This window comes from Dipodomys spectabilis, unplaced genomic scaffold, assembly GCF_019054845.1.
Source record: "Dipodomys spectabilis isolate Male_0828 unplaced genomic scaffold, ASM1905484v1 ptg000176l, whole genome shotgun sequence".
NCBI lineage: Eukaryota > Metazoa > Chordata > Mammalia > Rodentia > Heteromyidae > Dipodomys > Dipodomys spectabilis.
Window position 1 is genome coordinate 3,055,633 of NW_024870853.1, and position 22,091 is coordinate 3,077,723.

Sequence of the window (22,091 nt, forward strand, 5' to 3'; positions counted from 1 at the left end):
CCACTCCCCTCTCTTTCTTCCTTTCCTTTCCTTTTCTTTCCTTTCCTTTTCTTTTCTTTCCTTTCCTTTCCTTTTCTTTTCCTTTCCTTTCTTTTCTTTTCTTTTCTTTCTTGGTGTCTGGACTGGAGCTCAAATTCATGCCACATGCTCTCACTTGGGTTTTTTTTTGCTCAAGACTAGCATTCTACCACTTGAGCCACATCTCCATTTCTGTTTTTTGCTAGTTAATAGAGATAAGTATCTCTTGGATTTGTCTGCCTAGGCTGGCTTTGAACTATGATCCTCAGATCTCAGTCTGTTGAGTACGTAGGATAACAGGTGTGAGCTGCAAGCACTCATCCATTGTATGATTGTTAACATTATTTAGTTCTCCAAATACATGGTCTTCAACAGGAAGTCAGTTCTAATATTTGTATGCAGAAGAGAGATACTCTGAACTCTCCTTTTCCCCCAATACTAGGATGGGATGTGGAGATTGCCCTTAAGGAGATTATCTTGACTCTACTTCCCAACACTTAAAATCCTCAGGTGAGTTGGCCTAGAAGGCAAAAATGGACATGTGATTCCTTGATGGTAGCTTACTTGGTAGGTACACTTGAAGCTGTTGTCCATGAAACAGATGCTGATGGGTGTATATCCCCCATAAATAGGCCAACCATTTTTCTTTCTCCCCCATCTTTCCCTAAACACACAAATACTCCAATACTTCCAAAGAGGAAATAGCTCCTTCAAGATCCTCACCTGCCAGCTACAGGGGGCTCACAATTGTAATCCTAGCAACTCAGGAGCTAAGATCAGAGAGTTTTGGTTCTAAGTCAGCCCAGGCAGAAAAGTCTGGGACTCTTATTTCGAATTAAGTAGCAAAAATCTGTACAAGTAGAAGTGTGGCTCAAATGGCAGAGTGCCAGCCTTGAGTGACAAAAGCTAAGGGACAGTGTACAAGCACTGAGTTCAAGCCCCAGTATCAACGCACACACAAAAAGATCCCTACCCCCATACCATCCCATACTATTCCCACCTTCTTATTCCCTGACCCACACTATTCTACTTTCCCAGCAATATGAGGCTTAATTTGAACTGCACATGGTGTTTGTTTTTCTTGTTTGTCTCCAGGCCAAAGCCTCTAGCCTTACTCCAAAGCTTGTGTAGACCAAAGGCAACATCACCTAGATTGGAGGTGGTGGGACAGCAACACTGGCTTCCTACTCTTGGTACTCTGCCATCTGACAGTTGTCTTTGGGCATAGCAATGCCTCTTTAGCTTCTTCCTTGCTGCTCCTACAGTGCCTGCACTTGGTGCTAGGGCAGTGGGGTGATAGCAGAAGTAGGTGATGAAGAGGGGATAGGGGTAACTGAGACTACAGGGAAAGCTGAAGGACAGAGGGAGCACAGGTAGCATTGTGAAATAAGTGTTAGGGGACTAAGGGTAATCTAATCATGGGGCAGTTGTGGGGGAGGCTGAAGAAGGGTAGATCATTCTTAATAGTTCCATTGTCCTTCAGGAGGAGGAACTAGAAATCAGATCAATAGCCAAGTCTGGACAAAACAATTAGTGGGTTACAGTGTGGGCTCTGAGCTGGGCACTCACCACCCCTCCTCTCCCTCAGTGGCCAAAGCCTTCTGCATCTGGGCCCCATGGTGTTCATGCTGTGTGAACTCCTCAATGATAATGTCTTCCAAACTGGCAGAGGCAGTAGAGGGAAAGAGGACTAGAAGTCCCTTTCTTAGAATTCTCTACATTCACTCCTTATCTCCACTTCCCGGAAGTGATCCCTTCCCTGCTTCTCACCTGGGCCCCTCAACCCCTCTTGATAGTGCTCCTGCCCCACCTCCCTGCCACACTGACTTGTGGCCTTTCAATCCCTTTGGAATCTCCCAACTAAAAATTCTCCCAGTGGGGCTGGAAGTGAAATAAGAAAAGAAGATAGAATGGAGGGAAAGGATTAAAGAACGACAGAAATCAGGGAAGAGAAAAGGGAGGTGACAGAGGGAAAAAGAAAATAGAAGGGGGAAAGGGAAAAGGATGATTTTGAAAAGACAGAAAGTAGAGGACTAGGGGGAGGGAAAGTTTAGGAAGAGCACTGAACGATGACATGGAGCTAAAACATATGTTTCCACTACACACATCTTGAATGCAATGCCCTAGGGAAGCTTTTTATGTTTCCATCGTAAAAAAAAAAATGCAAAGTTGCACCAAGAAGAGAGGGTGGCTCTTCCAGGCCTCACATTCCCTTACCTAGTGACTTCTGTGGCAAGCATGGAGAGAGAGAAAAGATGGAGCAGAACTTGATACAGGACATTCTGGGACAATTTCATTTTCCAGAATGATTTTTTGTTTGTTTTGCCAGTCCTGGGGCTTGAACTCAGAGCCTGGGCACAGTCCCTGAGCTGTTTTGCTCTACCACTTGAGCCACAGCTCCACTTCTACCTTTTACTTAGTAGTTTCTTGGAGATAAGGGTCTCACAGACTTTCCTGGCCTGGCTAGCTTTGAGCCTCCATCCTCAGATTTCAGCCCCTGGAGTAGGATTACAGGTGTGAGCCACTGGCACCTGGCACCAGAAGACATTCTTTACTCTTATTCTTCTCCCTCTCTGTCTAGCCTTTGACCTCTCCCCAAGCTGCTATCTCCAGATCATGAGATCAAAACTACTTGGTGTGTAACCCTTAGGAAGACCTGTGCTGAGAATCTCGCCTGGTCACTCACCATGAGATGGCTTTGGATGGATCTGAATCAGAGGCAGCTCCACACCAACATCCCTGCAAGGACTCTGTACTCGTCTTCCCACAAACCCACTCCCTGACCCTCCCTTCTCCTTTGGTTTTTCAGCCTCAGGATACCCTCAAACTCTGCCTAGTCACTCCTTGGGTCCCCTTTGTATCCTAGTCTTCTCATCCACAGTCTCTCACCTGGCTGTCAGATCTCCTAGGATGCTATGGGTAGAATGATACCCCAAATTAGTAAGTGAAATGGGCAAGGGGTAACCTAGTTTTACTAGGGTTTGGGGGATTATAATAAGGGTCAGCAATAGTATAGATGTCTGGAAGGAAGATGACTTGCTCACTGAGCTCACAGGATTGGGAGCTTAGTCTGGGAGAAGAACAGCTTGAACTGGGTCTGCCCAAGTGCAAGAGAAACAGAATGAAAAAGCCTTGCCTTTCCCAGACCCTGGCCAGATGAACTTGGAATCCTCACATACCCATCACAGGACATTGTCAAGTTGACTCTGACTTTGTAGGATACCAGGATCCCCAGCAGTTCTTTGTTCATTCCAGGTGGAAGACTGCAAGTTGTAGTTAACCATTTTTTGTGTATTGGAGATACACAGCGGAGTAATACCTTTAGTTCCTTCCTGTACATTCCCATTACCACATCCTATTACCTTTATCTTTTCCCAAATACCTCCCAGGCTCTTTTCCCTCCTACCCATTGGGTATATATTTCTCTTTCTTTGTTTTTTAATTTTTATTTATTTTTTATTGTGAAAATACTGAACAGAGGGGTTACAATTACATGGGCAAGATAATGAATACATTTCTTGTCAAGCATTGTAGCCTCCTCCTTTGTTTCCCCTTCCCATCCCTTCCCAGCCTCCCCCCACCCCCACTATTTCTCTTTCTTTTTTTAATATATTTTTATTGTAAAGATACTGTACAGAGGGGTTACAGTTACATGAGTAAGGTAATGAGTACATTTCCTATCGAGGCTTGTTACCCCCTCCTTTGTTTTTTCCCCTACCATCCCTTCCCTACCCACCTATATTTCTCTTTCTAAAATTCAGTTTTGCCAGGCTCTGCTGGGCTTTCAAATCCCAAAGCAACCTGGCCTTCCTTATCTACAATTTCTAAGCTTTTCTGCCTAACTCCTTAATATTTGAGGTGCAAACCCCTTTAGGCGGATTCATATCCTCTGCATGTTCTAAAAACACCATGTGAATTTCCACCTTTGAATCTCTTCCCATTCCATATTCACAGTCTGGAATGTTCCTTTCTTCCTCTGTTGCTATCCAGATGTTACACATTCTTCATGAGCAAGCTCATTCTGTCTCCTCTAAGAGCCATTGCCAGCTATGTTGGCTTAAATTCTATTGGAGTCATAATCTGAACCACATGTGCTAACATTTAACTATTAGATTGTATTTGCATTTCTCATTGTTCTTTGACTAGGGCATATATTGAGTGGGGGTGGACACTATCTTAAACTTCTTTGTATCCCCACATTGCTTAATATAAGAACAAGCATTTAGTAAGTACTCAATAAAAACCTACAGACTAAAAGTTAAGTATAAACTTGGGAAAGTCTCTTCATTGCTCTGGACTCTTGATCTTCTGTCAGTAAAATAATGTTTGATAATTCCTACAAATATTTCTAGCAATGACGATCATTGGCTACTTGTTTGATATGGCATGGAGAGAGATAGGGAAATTTATCATTGTCATATGGTTGTAGTGGCTTTTGGAGGGAGATAAAACTAACATGAGATCTTCCAAAGGCAAAGGACCAAATGAATGATGCCATAGAATTCTGTCAACTCTCTCCTCCTTCTCTCTATCTATCTCAAGCCAGTACTGGGGCTTGAACTCATGGCATTGTGCTTTCTCTTAGTTTCTTCGCTCAAGGCTGGTGCTTTACCACTTGAGCCATACCTTAGCTTCCAGCTTTTTTTGTTACTTAGAGATAAAAGCCTGTCAGATTTGTCTGCCTGTCTGGCTTTGAACCGTGATCCTTGATCTCCCATGAGTAGCTAGGATGATAGGCACAATACATTGGTATCTACCTCATTTCCCTTTTTTTGTCCTTCTTTCCCCCATTTCTCATCTCCTAATCTTCCACTCAATTTCTGTCTGCTCTAGAGAGTAATTACTATAGAGATCAGTATGGAGATCCAAATGGTATCTATCAGAATCCTGTTCCCCTCTTTTAGTAATAAAAGGCTGGACAAGTTCCTTCTCTTTGAGCCTGAATCTGTAAGTGTGAAACCAATAGCAATACCTGTCCAGTCCACTTTCATGGGGTTCTTATGATGATAACATGGCACATATATTAGGCGGTTGTGCCCTGTGTGATATTACACAGCATAAAGATATTCTCTCTACATTTTTTTTGTTTCCTATTACCATAATCTGCTATTGGTCCCATAGGCATTATTTAGCTTGCTGATGGCTCTCAGGCCTGGAAGCATTCTGAACCCTGGCCTAGAGACATTTTAAAAAAATAAGGAGGGTCTACTGAAGATGAAACCTCAGAGCTGTATATATAGCATGTGGAATGATTTAGGGAAAGAGGTGAAGGCTGGAAGTTGTTTTGAACTTACATTGTGCTAGAGGCCAAATTGCTATCTTCATGCTTGAGCTTGCCATCCAGCGCCAGGCCCTGTTTCCAGCAATTGGAAGCCACGATTGGAGTTACTGAAAAGCTTTGGGAGAAGCTGGAGTTAGCAGCTACAGTCTCTCTTTGGAAGGAGAACAAGAGAAAAACTTAGGGTATGTTTGCTAAATTAATATATGTTTACTCCCAAGAGAATCTTACATAATCTCAAGAACCTCCTGGAGTACCCAAAGGGTGACATGTCCTACTATGCAGGAGATACTTACTCTGGTAGGAAATCCCTTTGCCCATGCTCTTTCTTAGCAATGTAATGGTCCTCCCATGAGTAAGTCATGTCTCCTCCCTCTGGTTCTCTTGACAGTTCCTCCCACATTGACTTTTCTCATTCCTGTGTCTCCCTCCCATTTGTTTTTCCCCCATCCCTCTCCTATGGCTCCTGGCCCTCTTCCTACCATGTCACTCTTTGGCTCTGGCACCAGCCCCCAGCCCCAACCCTAGCTCACGTGAACTCCTGAAGGAACACGGTCTTAGTGTACTTGTCTAATGAATACAGGACAACATCTGTGATCTGGTCAACTGAACAAGCAAGGAAAAACACATGATTATAATCAGTCATCTTTAAGACTCCAGCTCATAGCCTCAGATATGGGCACCCTATGTACTAGGCTACAAGATATGATCATGGATGAAGATAAATATTTTGATAAGCTTGTGTTGGAGGGATTGCTGAGATGAATGCAAAAAAGTTAAAAGGATATAGAGTTGTAGAAAGACAGTGACTAATTGTAGTCATTATATTCAATGTACATAATGTAAAAAATGAGTATATATCTTGAGGGTAAGAACAGAAGGGAGAAATAGGGGAGAACAAAGGAAGTGATGACATTGACCAAGAAACATTATACTCTTGACCTGACCTACAGAATCGTAACACCTTTGTACAATGACATAATAATAACAGGAAAAACTGCAATTAAAAAAAGAGAAAGAATTGGGTGGGGGGTGAGGGGGAGGATGGGAAGGGATGGGAAGAGGAAACAAAGGAGGAGGCTACAATGTTTGATAAGAAATGTACTCATTATCTTGCCCACGTACTTGTAACCCCTTTGTACAGTATTTTCACAATAAAAAAATAAAAATAAATAAAAAATAAAAAAAGAAGAAAGAGCACTGTGATTTGAGGGACAGATGTGGGGCAATGGGAAAAGAAGCTTACCTGAAATCTTGATTTTTTTGATGATCTTGCTGGTACAGTTGTTGATGGAAATATTAACAGTGATGGGTTCTCCGTGGTAGTGAACCTGAAGTAGCAGAGAAGCCCATCACAAGGATGGAGGGAAATGCCCACATCAAGACCTAGAATTCTTGTTTCCTTACTACCATTGCTGCCTGCCTCCCATCTTGGCCTACCTGTATATAAACAGTGAAAAAAAGATAGCAGAGGGGGGTACTGCAGTAGGGCAGTAAGTGGGGTCACCAACCTCCTTGTCCATCCAGGCCTGAAGTTGTAGGGGCTGAGCTGACAGAAGGAAGTGGTGAATGATCTGAGCCCTGGGACCAGGACCTGGCTCCAAGGGTGCAAATTGTATTTTCCGGACAACCAGCCTCACAGAATCACTGAATAGAGACCAAGGGTTTAGCCAGAACACCTCATTGTTAACCACAGACCTCCCCATGATACCCATAGTCTAGTCCTTGCTTAGATATGGGAGTATAAGAATGCTTGTCATGGAGAATTCTTCTAGACTCTCAGTGTAAACATCTAGATTGTTTGCAAACTATAGGCTACTGAGCAAATTTGGCCTATTACCTGTTTTCATACTACTAGCTAAGAACAATTACCATATTTGTAAATGGTTGAAATAATCAAAAAGCAACATTCCAGGACACATGGACATTATATATATTCCAACTTCAATGTCTGTAAATAAAGTTTTGGGGGGGTAGATGGGAGGGCGGGGAGGGGGAGGAGATGGGAATGGATAGGAAGGGGAAACAAAGGAGGAGGAAACAATGCTTGATAAGGAATGTACTCATTGGGCTGGGAAGGTGGCTCAGTGGTAGAGCACTTGCCTTGCATGCTTGAGGCCCTGGGTTCGATTCCTCAGCCCCACATAAGCAAAAAAGAAAAAAGACGGAAGTGACGCTGTGACTCAAGTGGTAGAGCACTAGCCTTGAGCTGAAGAGCTGAGGGACAGCACCCAGGCCCAGAGTTCAGCCCCCCCCCCAAAAAAAAAGAAATGTACTCATTATCTTGCCCATGTAAGTGTAAATCCTCTGTACGGTATTTTCACAATAAAAATTTTTAAAAATAATAAATTTTTATTGGAGCACAGCCATATTTGATCCTTTCTATGGTATCTCTTGCTACTTTTATACTATGAAAATGTTAAGTAGTTGCAACTGAGACTATATGGCCCACAATTATAGTAAACAGTAAACACTTCATTGTATACCCACACAATGTAGTGCTAGATAAACAAGTTATATAGCAAAGCATTTAAATAAAAATATGGATTTATTTGCGCAGAAAATAGAAAGAAATAAGATCTAAAATATTGCTAGTGATTATTTGGGGTTAATGATAATAGAATTACAGCCTCTTTCCATGTGCTTTCTTATTTTTCTACAGTGAAGACAAATTTAACAAATGTCAAAAAATAGAAAAATAGGGCTAGGAATGTGGCTTAGTGGTAGAGTGCTTAATTACAGCTAATTAGAGTGGGATAAAGGAAAACAAAAGCATAGGAAACATGATAAAAGAAGGGAAAAGAGTAAGTGGAGCTGTGGCTCAAAGTGGTAGAGTGCTAGTCTTGAGTAAAAACACCCAGGCCCTCAGTTCAAGCCCCATGACCAACAAAAAGTAAATAAAAGAAAGGAAAAGACAGAATGGGAAGTCGATGAAAAGAGGTGGCTTTGGGGCTGGAGGGTAGCTCCAATGCTAGAGAGCACAATTAGCATTTAAGCGGGTGGCTGTAGGTTTGATTATAAGCATCAGCATCAGTAACAATAAGAAGAGATGGCTGGAAGAAGGCAAGGGGGTGGTGGGGAGGGGGTGAAGCAATGAGAAATGAGGCAGAGAAAGTTCAGGAGAGGTGAGGCAGAAGAAGATCTAACACCCCATTCAGATGATGGCATTAACTAGAGAATTATTCTTGGCACATTTAGTTGTGTGTTCATAAGGAGGGTGGGGGAGGCAGCAGATTCAGCCCTCAGCTTCTGTGGAAACTGGAATTAGTTGTCTTGCAATTTAGTATTCTCTTTTTGTGTGTGTGCTAGGAAATAGCTTTAATTATTTTTTTCTTTTAAAGCCAGGCGATAATGGCTCATTCCTGTGATCTTAGCTACTCAGGAGGCTGAGATTTGATGATTATGGTTTCAAACCAGCTCAGGCAAAAAGTTCATGAGGCTATAATATCCAATTAACCAGCAAAAAGCTGGAAGTGGAGGTGTGGCTCAAGTGGTAGAGCACTAACCTTGAAAAGAAAAGCCTGAGTTCAAGCCTCACTACTAGCAGAAACAAACTTTTCCTTTAAGAGCCAGCATATATTCTAAAGTTAGTGTCTTTATCATATAAATAATATACATTAGTTTTGAGATCATCAAAATATATAATTAAAAAGAGAAGTCAAGCCAGGCACTTGTGGCTCATGCCTGTAATCTTAGCTGCTCAGGAAGCTGAGATCTGAGGATAGTGGTTCAAAGCTAGCCCAGGTAGAAAAGTCCATAGACTCTTATCTCCATCAAAAAAGTGGAGTTGTGGCTCAAGTGGTAGAGTGCTAGCCCTGAACACAGAAGCTCAGGAATAGCACCCAGGCCCTGAATTCAAGCCCCAGGACTGGCACTGAAAAAGTAAAAGAAAGGAAGGAAGGAAGGAAGGAAGCAAGGAAGGAAGGAAGGAAGGAAGGAAGGAAGGAAGGAAGGAAGGAAGGAAGGAAGGAAGGAAGGAAGGAAGGAAGGAAGGAAGGGAAAAAGAAAAGAAAGGAGAACTTAAATCTTCATTATAATAAATCATATTCCAGAGACAACTGTTGTAAATACCATGTGTGTTCCAAATTGTTTTGCTATAACTGAACGTAATTTCCACTTTAGAAATTTATGACTTCTCTTTCATTTCCTTCTTGAAACAAAACCTTTTATTCCATAAATATTGTGGATTCAAATGTAGTTATGAGAATAATGCAGAGATCCCTGACAGATGTTTGTTAAACAATAATTTATTCAGACTACAAATGCACTGTCCGATTACCAGCATTTAGGTAGAATGAACTACCTAATGTAGAATGAACATCTTTTACATGAACATCTTACAGTGAACATCTTATTTCCAGGTCAAAATGCAATGCTTAAAAATTTAATGATTTTGTTCTTTATTTAATAATTTTGTTCCAAATATTTTATCTAAATTTGAAAAAGTCATTTGTTCCTTATTTATTTTAATGATTTTGTTCCAAATATTTTGTAGAAATATGAAAAAATTCATTTAGGTTTTAGAAATATAGAGCATTAGGCAAATCTTAAATAAGTTGGTTAATTTATGGCTACACAGCAGAGTTTATCTGATATTTAAAACTAGCCAGACTGCTTATCCACAGGATTTTTTTCTGGGAGATTAAGGTTATTTTACGTCTTAATATATAAAGGTTGTATCTCAACTAGTATTTATCAACTCATTCTAACCTTTTTCAAGGCAAAACCAATTTTCAGTCTAGTTGGATCACAGGGGGGTTAATCCAGTGTGAATTAAAAGAATAAAAAAAGCAATAAAAATATTTCCGTGTAGTTTTGATCTATAGCAACACTGCCAGATTCCTGTCTCTTGCTGTTACTTCCTGGGGTTGTTGTTTTGTTTCTTGGTTGGAGATTATGAAAAGGAAAGGTTAGGCAGTTTACTTTCACAAAAAGAAATGGAAAGTCATGTACCAGAAGGTGCAAATGGCAGCCTGAGGGTCACATTATGCCTACAGGAAATAGGAGTACTGACCTATCCAGGCCTTTAAGTCTCTTAATGAATTTCCAATGCTTGAAAAATAAGACATTAAATTAAAATAGGGAATTTTGGTGGGTTGGCTAATTTCATAGGCAGTCTAAGCCCTCATTCAAATTACTAGCTAAACAGGGACACTATGAACAATAATAAAGAAAATTAGAAAGTTTATTTTTAAAAGCAATTTTAATTTTAGCACACATGTAAGTTTTGTGCACTTTTTTTTTTGGTTGGTTGTGGGGCCTGAACTCTGGGCCTAGGCGCTGTCCCCCAGCTCTTTAGCTGTAGACCAGCGCTCTACCACCTTAGCGTCAGCCCCACTTCTGGCCTTTTCTGCTTATGTGGTGCTGAGGAATCGAACTGAGGGCCTCATGCATGCAAGGCAAGCACTCTACCACTGAGCCACCTTCCCAGCCCCAGTTTTGTGCACTTTTAAAGAATACAATTTTATTTATGCTTTAGAAATATATTCATTGAAACTCCTTGGTACAATTACTATACACTAACAAAAAAAGTGACAGGAGGGTAAAGCAGGCCTTGATAGGACTAGGGAGGAAGGAGTGGAGAGGGTGAAGAAGGGTGAATATGGTCAAACTACTTTATATGTATATATGAAAATAGAAAAATGAAACATGTTGAATTGTTTTACAAAGGGGTAGGAAAAATAAGGAAGACTGATGGAGTGGATAAGGTTGATGGAATACATTGTATGCATCTTTTGAAATGTCAAAATAAAATCCTTCTGAGTAGGTAGGATTACAGGAGTGATCCACCAGTTCCTGAGACTTTCTGGCTTTCTTAAACTCTTCTTTTCTCTAATCATTCAGGTTGCTTATCTGGCATGAATAATATTTTAGTTTAGGACTCTTTTTTCTACTTTCTGGAGATTGTTTCGATAAATATTATTTTACATGATCAGAGACACATTGGCATTGCACCTTTGTGTTCCATCCTAAGGGTATCCTCCTTTGTCAGTTTAAGATTCTTGAAACATGGGCTGGGAAGGTGGCTCAGTGGTAGAGCGCTTGCCTTGCATGCTCGAGGCCCTGGGTTCGATTCCTCAGCACCACATAAGAAAAAAGAAAAAAGCCGGAAGTGGCGCTGTGGCTCAAGTGGTCGAGCACTAGCCTTGAGCTATAAGAGCTGAGGGACAGCGCCCAGGCCCAGAGTTCAGGCCCCATGACCGGACACCTCCCCCCCCCAAAAAAGATTCTTGAAATATACAAAGACCAACAGATTTCCACTTACTCTTTTGACCTTTTAGGTAATGAGTTACCTCATGATTGTCTTTATCTTCCACTACAAAGGGAGAGACATTTAGAAGAAAAGGGACTATTACCCTCATTTTTTTAGTATTGGTACTAAAACCTTTATGGAGGTTGAAAGCCTTTTCTACACTCATCCATTCCTCTCATTTTAGATTTTTCCACCTTTATCCCCATCCATCTCTCCAGATGCTAGAGAACCTTAGAGAGATGAGAGAGAGAAATATGTTTTTCTAGCACTTTTTGATGCATGCTAGGCCTTGTCCAAGGGGTAAACTTAGAGGAATATTCAGAAGGGTTGGTATGTGTGTGTGTGTGTGTGAACATGCAAGTGTGTATGTGTGTATGTGTCCCAGCCAGTCCTGGGGCTTGAATTCAGGGCCTAGACACTGTCCCTGAGCTTCTTTTGTTCAAGGACAGCACTCTACCACTTGAGCCACAGCACCACTTCCAGCTTCTTTGGCAATTTAGTAGAGATAAGCATCTCACAGACTTTCCTTCCTGAGCTGGCTTTGTACCACAATACTCAGATCTCAGCCGCTTTTTGTTGTTGTTGTTGGTGGTGGTAGTGGTGGTTGGGGGTCTTGAACTCTGGGCCTGGGCGCTATCCCTGAGCTCTTCAGCTCAAGGCTAGCACTGTGAGCCACAGCATCACTTCCAGTTTTCTGGTGGTTTATTGGAGATAAGACTCTCAAGGGGACTGGAAAGGTGGCTTAGTGGTAGAGTGCTTGCCTTGCATACATGAGGCCCTGGGTTTGATTCCTCAGCACCACATAATCAGAAAAAGCCGGAAGTGGTGCTGTGCCTCAAATGGTAGAGTACTAGCCTTGAGCTGAAGAGCTAAAGGATAGTGCCCAGGCCCAGAGTTCAAGCCCCACAACAGACTTTAAAAAAAAAAAAAAAAGAGTCTCATGGACTTTCCTGCCTGGGCTGCCTTTGAACCATGATCCTCAGACCTCAGCCTCCTGAGTAGCTAGGATTACAGGCATGAGCCACTAGCATCTGATTTAGGTTTTTTTTTTTTTTAAGTCTCAGCCTGAATGATTGCTGCTTATGTAAGGAAAGCACCCCTTAGCTTCCCTAGAATACTAAGAGAGATGTTAAAGGCAAGAAATAAGAGGCTTAGGGTTGTATAGAAGTAAGACGATGTCTAATACGAATACTACCTGGGGAGAGAGAGAGAGAGAGAGAGAGAGAGAGAGAGAGAGACAGAGACAGAGACAGAGACAGAGACAGAGACAGAGACAGAGAGAGGGGAAAGTTCCTATCAGCCTCCTGCTTCTGTGCTGGCCTTCCTGGCCTCTTATACCCTATAGTCCTCCAAGTGTTTAGATTGGTAGGAGTCAGAGATGAAGGGGGTGGAGCATGAAACACTGCTATGAATAGCCCAGGTGCCAAGAGTTTGGAAAGCTGATTAATGGATACAAGATTAGTGCCTAAACAGGCAAACTTTTGCTGTTCAGTCTGGGGGTAGGGGATTCTGTTGATAGTAAAGACAGAAGAGTTTGAGAAGGGTTTTGGCCTTGTAAAGCCTTTGAACACAAGGATTTTGATTTCAAGGTTGGGATCAAAGTGGAGCTGGAGGTCTTAGGGATGAAACATAGTAGGCAATAGAAGCAGGAAGGTTCAAAGTTTAGGCCTTCATGTTTCTGAAAGTGGGGTTTTGTGTTACATTCCTCTCTGTGTCTGTCTCTGTCTCTCTTGTCTCTATGTGTGTGTGTGTGTGTGAGAGAGAGCGAGGGGGGGGCTTGAATTCAGGGCCTTACTCTTGCTATGCAGGTGCTCTACAACTTAAGCTACACCTTCGCCCTTTTCCTCTTTTATTTTTCAGATACAGTGCTGTGTTTTTGTGGACTGAGCCATAGCTGGGATCATAGGCACATGCCACAATTCCTGGTCCTCTATAATTATTAGCAAGGCCAAGCCCCCACCACTTGGGAATTTGGTGATCATCAGAAACTCTGATTATCCTAGCTTAAGTACACATCATGAGTCAATCTGCTATAGGTGGCAGGGGCAGGAGTGGGAAGCTGAGCATGTTGAGCTGTGTGTGAACATAATCTGTGAGCCTTGGTTTTCTTTTCTTGTTGGAAAAGAAGATATCATAGAAGCAGATTCTCCTGGCAGGTCACTATATGTAGAGGAAATAGGCCATTGTCATCTGTATCACCTCCACCTAGAGTAAACACCCTACCTCCTGCTCCCCCAGCTCTCGATTCTCTCTAATCCTTGCTCTAAGAATCTTCCCTTGCCTTGCGTGACCACTCATAGAGGGTCCCTGCAGCTGCCAGAACCCTCATAATGACATCAACAGAGTTATCTTCCTTTCTTGTCCTTTCCATAGGGTTCAGGCCTTATCTTTGTGGGCATGCAGGATGTGGACACAAAACATCAAAGTTCTGCAGATCCAGGACTCTGTCCTCTTTGAACTAGCAGAGTTTAGTACTTGCCTACAGATACAATCTGGAGCCCTGCAATTTGGTGTCTTTTCTTCAGAAAATTGCTATTGCTATGTCTCTGAGAGCTATGTGGGGCCTTTCTGCTCCCCACTGAGACCCCCAAGTAGCTGTTCTATATTCCCTTTTCATAGTTAACTGGATAAGCCCTGTCATTCCTGGCCAATAGGTACCCCAGGGCCTTGGAACTCTCTCCCTCCAGGATATACAGACAGAGCTAAAAGCTCCAATTCTTCGGGGATCTTAGTGGGATAGAAACTAATGGTGAACATATGGGAGTCAAATACATGCCAAATTGATGATTGTGTGGAATGTAAATTGTCAGAGCTACTCTTCTTTTGAGTGAACCTTCATCAGGCTCACATCGGAGGCTTTACCTTCTCTATAGAGACGGATCTCTTTCAAGTCAGTCTTCAATAGGAAGAAAGGAGATCTGCTGCTAGGTCTTTGACACATTATTATGACTAAAATTGCTATCTCTTTTCCATAAGTATGCACGTTTCTGACTAAGGTATAATTTATGGACAGAATAATGCACAAATGTTATGTATAACTCAAAGAATCCTGACAATGTGGTGGGCTTAAATAATGACCTCCAGCATATCAGGTCCTTAATTCCTAGAACCTATTTGCAGATGATTAAATTAAGATTCTTTTTTTTAATCTTTGTAGATCATGGGACTTGAACTCTGGGCCTGAGCACTGTCCCTCAGCTCTTCAGCACAAGGCTAGTGCTCTACCACTTGACCTACAGCGTCACTTCCAGTTTTCTGGCAGTTTATTGGAGATAAGAGTTTCACAGACGGGGCTGGGAAGGTGGCTCAGTGGTAGAGCGCTTGCCTTGCATGCATGAAGCCCTGGGGTCGATTCCCCAGCACTACATAAGCAAAAAGAAAAAAAGCCGGAAGTGGCGCTGTGGCTCAAGTGGTAGAGCGCTAGCCTTGAGCTGAAGAGCTGAGAGACAGCGCCCAGGCCCAGAGTTCAGGCCCCACGACCGACAAAACAACAACAACAACAACAAAAAAAAAAACAAGAGTTTCACAGACTTCCTGCCTGGGATGGCTTTGAACCGTGATCCTCAGATCTCAGCCTCCTGAGTAGCTAGGATTATAGGCATGAGCCACCGGTGTCCAGTTTAAATTAAGATTCTTAAAATGGAGTGATTAGGATGGATTATCCATGTGGACCCTAAATGTAATCACTAGTCTCATTAGGAGAGAGAGGCAAAGATTTGATCTCTTTAGGGACTCGACCTCAGAAGAGAAAGGCAGTACAGGGCTGGGAAGGTGGCTCAGTGGTAGAGCACTTGCCTTGCATGCATGAAGCCCTGGGTTCGATTCCTCAGCACCACATAAGCAAAAAGAAAAAAGCCAGAAGTGGCACTGTGGCTCAAGTGGTAGAGCGCTAGCCTTAAGCTGAAGAGCTAAGGGACAGCGCCCAGGCCCAGAGTTCAGGCCCCACGACCGGACCCCCCCCCTCTCACTCCCACAAAAAGAGAAGAAAAGAAAAGAAAAAGGCAGTATGAAGGCTGAAGTAAGATGCTATGCTGTTGATTCTGAAGATGGGGAAAATGCCTTTAGCCAAGTAATGGGAACAAAGCAGCTCTAGAAGCTAGAAAGGCAAAAAATTGTATTCTTCCCTATGACTCTCCTGTGAACAGTGCAGTGAATAGTACAACTCTGCTGACATCTTGTGTTTTTTCTTACTGATGTTGATTTCAGATTTCTGCCCCTCTAATCATAAGAGAATACATGTATATTATTTTAAGTCATTAACTACATGGGTAATGTGTTAGTATATCCACAGGAAATCCATAAGCCTGTGTATACACACATGCAAGCACCGAACAGATCAAGATTAGAACATTTCTATCTCCCCTAAAATTTCTTTCCTGTTAGCAACCCCCCAAAGACAACTACCACCATGCTTTGCCATGAACCCTATCACTTGGTTATTTTGTTACAGGCTCTTTACCACTTGAGTCACAGTTCCACTTCTGATATTGTTTGCTGGTTAATTGGGATGAGTCTCACCAACTTTTCTGTGGGGGCTGGCTTCAAACTGGGTCCTTGGATCTCAGCCTCTTGAATAGCTACACACCTTTGTTTTGACTGGGAGCACTTATATTTTAGCAGAATGCCAGGATGAAAAGGGAAAGAATGAGTCTCTAATTATAGAATGTCTGAGCTCTATGATAGATTGATGGAAGAGAAACTTTTTAAGGTCCTTATTCACTTTTATTGTGCACACCTCAGTGATATTTCCAATCAAGCATTCAAGGAAGCAAAGATTATCTACCAAGTCAAATAGCATGTTCTTCATTGTCTTTGTGGGGCAGAATCTCATTTTTAAAGTTATTCTTCTTCCCCTTGTACTCCTTTAGGTCAGTTGTGATCATTTCATCCCTCTTCAGAGTGAATGGTCTAGTTATAGGCATGATGAAATTCAGGCCGCTGAGATGTGAGGAGAAGTGTGCTGGAGAGATTCTGAAAATGGTTTCCCAAATCGTACAAATAAACACACAGGAAGAGCATTCTTCCTTGCTTCCTATTGAATATTACCAAGTTTGGATGCAATGCCCAAACACCCCAGCAACCTTGTGACCATAAGAGTTGTTAAACAACATGCTGAGGGCTATAGATCGGAAAGATGGAAAGAATTAGGATTTTTTAATGACATTGTTGTACTGCTATATTAGCCAACTCCACTGTTGCCTACTCCTGGATTTACATGCCGGATAACACATTTCATTTTTTAAAATGTCAGCTAAGTTAGAATTTTTTGTTATTGCAACTAAAACAAACCAATACTTTTGAGTGGGATATGGACAAAAACATGAGCTCAGTCCAGGAGCACGTAGATAGACCCAGAAGGAAAAATGGAATTTTTTTTTTGTGCTTTCCTAGGTACTGAACAAAATTGTCTGTCTTCTGTTCTAAGATTGTTAACATCTTTGCTGGAAAAAAGAATCACATTTTCTTGTGTTTGTGTGTGTGTTGGTACTGGAACCTGGAATCAGGGTCTGTGCACTGTCCATGAGCTTTTTTGCTCAAGGCTAACATTCTACCACTAGAGGTACATTTTGGTGGTTAATTAGAGATAAGAGTCTCACAGACTTTCTTGTCCGGACTGGCTTTGAGCCATGATCCTCATATCTTAGCCTTCTGAGTAGCTAGGATTGCTATCATGAGCCACTAGTGCCCAGAAAAATTGACTACACATTTAAAAAGACAAACAGGGCACGCTGTAGAGAGGACACATGGACAATGCTAACCTGGTACAACCATATGGAAATTGCTTTCATACTAGTAAGTTTGGATTATCCAGAGTTTCCACATCAAGGCCAAGTAACTATGTTGCTCTACTTAGTCTTAAGAAGTGACCTAATTTTTTTCACTGTACAGACATTACACCATTGGAGTGAACCTCCCACACCCTCCAAGGAACATCTTTTAATTGCTACTAACAATGATGAGAATGACATACCCGACACCATACTGGGTTCTTCTGTGCATTGGTTTCTCTCCTCCCTATGACAAGCCCAGAAGCCAGTCTTCTCGTTCCACATACAAAAACATGGACTTTCTGGAGGACATTTTCATGGTCACACAGCTGGAAGGTGATGCAATAGAGCCATGGTTCAAATGCACAACTCTTTGATTCCAAAGTCTGAGGTTTTCTACTGTATCATTGCTCTTTTTTATAATTTTTCCCTCCTTCATCTCTCCAAAAGTTAGAGGAAAAAATTAGAAAATTAAAAAAGTATATCTTTCTCTCTTTCCTTCTTTGGTTCTCATGAGAAAGAAAGCAGACATTCCAGAGAAACTATCATGAAGATATTTATGAATGCTAGATGTGAATGTCCAGAAGGTAGAGGACTAGAAAACAATTGGAGGAATAGTGAAATGGAAAGAGTTATTAATAATAATGATATGCATATATCTTACTTATCTCAGTCAGAAGAAAGAAGATAATAAACTTTTCCTTTGTACTAAATTCCATGTCAGTGGAATTAGTATCAAGCATCCAAGTTGATGTATCCTACAGCAAATACACACAGGGGGCTTAGAAACCATTCAACTCAGGAAACTATAACTGAGAGCGGTATCTATATGCTAGAATATCTTGATCATATTGGAATTATTAAAAACATCTGGCTGGTATGGTGGCACATGTTGTCATCCCAGCATTTGAATCACTGAGACGGGAAGATTGAAAATTTGATGCCAGCCTTGGGTCATAGAGAAAGTCTTTGCTTCAAAAACAAAGAAAATAATCCAGCGCACACCAGTAATTCTAAATTATCGGGAAGCTAAACTTGGGAGGCTGGAGGTTCAAGGCAAGCCAACTAATAGCTGTGCATGATGGTAGTTGTCTATCATCTAGCCTATAATCTCTCATCATCATAAGAGGCTGACTTCAGTTTCAGGCCAGCTCAGGAAAAAAAAGAGAAATTGAGAGATTCCATCTGATGGACAAAGCTGGGTGTGGTGGAGTGCACCTGCCATTCCAGATATAGCAGGAAGTATAAAATTAGAGGATTGAGGTCTAGGAGTAAGCCAAGGCAAGAAGCAAAATCTTATCTCAAAATAGGTACAAAAGAGAAGGGGGCTTAAAATGTGGATTCAATGTTACAAAGCCTGTCTAGCAAGCATAAGACCCTGAGTTCAAGACTTAGTATCACCAAAACAACCCCCAAGAAACAGAGAAAGAATTGTTGATAGTATCTAAGTGAAAATTGACATCATGAGAGCGAATTTTCTGAGAAGAGGTGAACAGAGGGGAGAGAGAGTAGAGAAATGATGGAGAAGAGAAGGAGAAGAAAGGAAGGAAGAAGAGAAATTCCTTGGCAGAACAGCTACATTTTATGTGTGTGGGGGGGGAACAAAACAGGAAGGAATCAAAAGGAAAGTCAAGAGGAACTGGAGTCACTGAGTAATTCAAAGTCACAGAAACCCAAGAGAGTAAGAATTTGCAAGAAGAGAGTGACATCAATCTGCAGTTATTCCTTCCTTTTAGCCTGGGGGAGGAGAATGGAAACTACAGTATAGAATGTTGGCAAGGTCTTTTCCTGAAGTGGTCACTAGATGGCAGTGGCAGCAGCGGCAGTTGCAGTTGTGTCCAGGGTTGAGCTGAAATTTCACAGAGGTAGCTTTGATGAACCTTAGCAAACCTATGTCAGCTTGAAGCAGTAGGATCAGAACAAGAGGCCAGCTCAGGACTGGATTTCTCTAGTGTGAAGCCTAACGTCACACGTGACCTCCTGGAAGAGGCCTGGTTCATCTCTAGAAATAATTACTATTTTAAAATAGTATGGGGCTGGGAATGTGGCTTAGTGGTAGAGTGCTTGCCTAGCATGCATGAAGCCCTGGGTTCAATTCCTCAGTACCACATAAACAGAAAAAGCTGGAAGTTGCTCTTTGGCTCAAGTGGGAGAGTGCTAGCCTTGAGCAAAAATCTCAGGGACAGTGCCCAGGCCCTGAGCTCAAGCCCCAGGACTGGCAAAAAAAAAAAAAAAAAAGACTGATAGCTTTCTCTGTCTCTGTCTTTCTCTCTCTGTGTCTCTTTGTCTGTCTGTCTGTGTCTGTCTGTCTGTCTGTCTGTCTGTCTGTCTCTCTGTGCTCACATGCACACCATTGGTTTTGAACTGTGTCTGGGCGCTGTCCCTTGGCTTTTACACTCAAAGGTAACATTCTACAATTTGAATCACAGCTCACTTCCAGCTTTTTTGTTGGTTAATTGGAGATTATTGCTTGATTGGGTTGGAAAGGTGCTCAGATCTCAGCCTTCTGAGAAGCTAGGATTTCAGGTGTGAGCCACAGGTGCCTTGCTAGCTTTGCAGCATTTTATGACTTGAAGTATTTTCCACATCTACTGACCAATTCATCTTCAAAGCCATCTAAAAGACTGACATTGCTATCTCAATCTTACTTGTGAAAAAATTGTTACAAAGAGGCAACTGAGGTCACACAACTAATAAGTAGAAAGACAAGGATTTGAAATCAAGTCCATTTGCCTCCCAATACCTTTGGATGTAACATCTCAGAAGCCAGATGTCCAGGACTCAGCTTATGGACTTTAGGAGTCCATTCTTCACTGTATCTCACCCACTCCCTAGCTGGGATCTCTATCTTTCCTCCATTAAGGATTCTAAACTTTCCAAGAGACCTAGATCCTAGATTCTAGAGTCATTCTGCAGGACTGCTTCCTTCTCTCCCTCCTGGCATGCAGATGGGTAACACCTTCCAAATCCTTATGATTTCTCAGCTCCACCAACAGTGGATTCTGCTCCATCCTTCTCACCTTCCCCTAGAAGCACTGCCCACCCTCATCCCCACAATCCTCCAAACTCAGTTACACATCTGAGACCACCACAGTTAGGAAGCCACAGTTAGCTGTGGGAGCCTCAGAACTACAGCAGCTGACACTTTGATGTTCCCTGGTATTACAATCTCAAAGATTAAGGATTGTCCTATGTATCTTCTCCACTGTATTCAGACCAGGGTTTCCTGAGAGATGAAGACATGTGAGATATTGTGTAGGAAAAGATGGTATGTGCAAGGAAAGCTTATTGGTGATATTTGTAGGGAGGTGTGAATTACATCCTGACTCTCCTCTTGCATGTGTCATAAGTATTTCAAAATTCATTCGCTGGCTGGATACAGTAGCTCACACCTGTAATCTTAGCTACTTAGGAGGTAGAGTTGGAAGCCAGGCTGAGGAGGGAAAAAATTTACCCTTAGCTCAAAAAATAAGCTGGACATGGTAATTTATACCTATAATCCCAATTACATAAACACAAAATTTACGAAAGGTAATAATCCCCTGAAGCCTGCCCTTGGTAAAAGCATGAGAGCCTGTTAAAAACAAATAACTAGCCAGGCACAGGTGGCTTATGCCTATAATCCTAGCTATTCAGGAGCCTAAGATCTGAAAATCACGGTTCAAAGCCAGCCTGGGCAGGAAAGTCCATGAAACTCTTCTTTCCAATTAACTACCAGAAAACTGGGAGTAGCGCCCTGGCTCAAATGATAGAGCACTTGCCTTGAGCTGAAGAGCTCATGGACAGTGCCCATGCCCAGAGTTCAAGCCTCACAACTGACAAAACAAAAAACAATAAAAAACTAAAGCAAAAAAGGGTGGTTGTGGCTCAAGTGATAGAGCCTCTGCCTAGCAATGTTGAGGCCTTGAATTCAAATATTAATTCCATCTCCTTCCCCTAAATATATACTACAAATGAACTTCATCTTTTCACAAATATACTTTCACAGTCTTCCTCATAACTTTGCATAGGATATCCATTTTTCTAGTTGCTTAGGCCAGATACTACTTTGGAGTTGTCTCAATATGTAGCTCAGGTGGGCTTTGAATTTGTGATTTTCCTGACTCAGCCTCCTGAGTGCTAGGCTTGTAGGCAAAACCACTAGGTCTAATTTAAAGTCATTCTGTGGTGTGTGTGTGTATGTGTGTGTTGGTAATGGGGCTTGAATTTAGGCCTTGTGTTCTCCTTTAACTTTTTCACTTAAGGTTAACACTCTATCACTTGAACCATATCTGCACTTCCTGGAGTCATTATTAACCTTTCTCTTTTCTGACAGCTCATATTAAGTAAATTTTGTCTCACTTTTCAAAATCTATCCAGAATCTGACCACTTCTCACCACCTTAGTTCTAGTTACCATCATCTTCTATTGGCAACAGCCTCTTTTCTGGTCTTCCCTGTGCAACCAGCTCTATAGTCTGTCTATTCTCACTGTAGAGCTGTCCTGTGAGCCTCCCACACTGTAAATCAGACTGAAAAACTGTCCTGTAAACCCTCAGTAGCTTTCTATCATAGTCAAGCCGGTTCTTGCAATGGCCTCCAAGGAGTTTCATAATATAATCTCTGCTCCTATTGGAGACCTTTCCCTTCCTGACAAAACTTGTCTTTAGTCAAGTCACTCAAATATTTAAAAATGCAATTCTTGCATCTCCCTATCCTTCTTTATATCTTTTGCCATTTTAATTTTTTCTATAACAATAATCATACATAGGTTGGGAGTTAAAATCTGGTAGTGT

The 22,091-nt window shown here is 41.9% G+C and overlaps 1 protein-coding gene across 1 annotated transcript; it reads right to left on the reverse strand.

Annotated features, from left to right (window-relative positions):
- Positions 1-1,534: 1,534 nt before the first annotated feature.
- Arr3 (arrestin 3) lies at positions 1,535-7,002 on the reverse strand. The gene is made up of 9 exons (XM_042694881.1): positions 6,808-7,002; positions 6,543-6,627; positions 5,830-5,902; positions 5,313-5,450; positions 3,198-3,281; positions 2,908-2,931; positions 2,705-2,757; positions 2,435-2,444; positions 1,535-1,680 (listed from the first exon to the last, which is right to left on the reverse strand). Exons 1-9 carry the CDS (start codon positions 7,000-7,002, stop codon positions 1,584-1,586), a joined length of 759 nt encoding a protein of 252 aa, XP_042550815.1. The 3' UTR covers positions 1,535-1,583.
- Between the last annotated feature and the right edge of the window lie 15,089 nt (positions 7,003-22,091).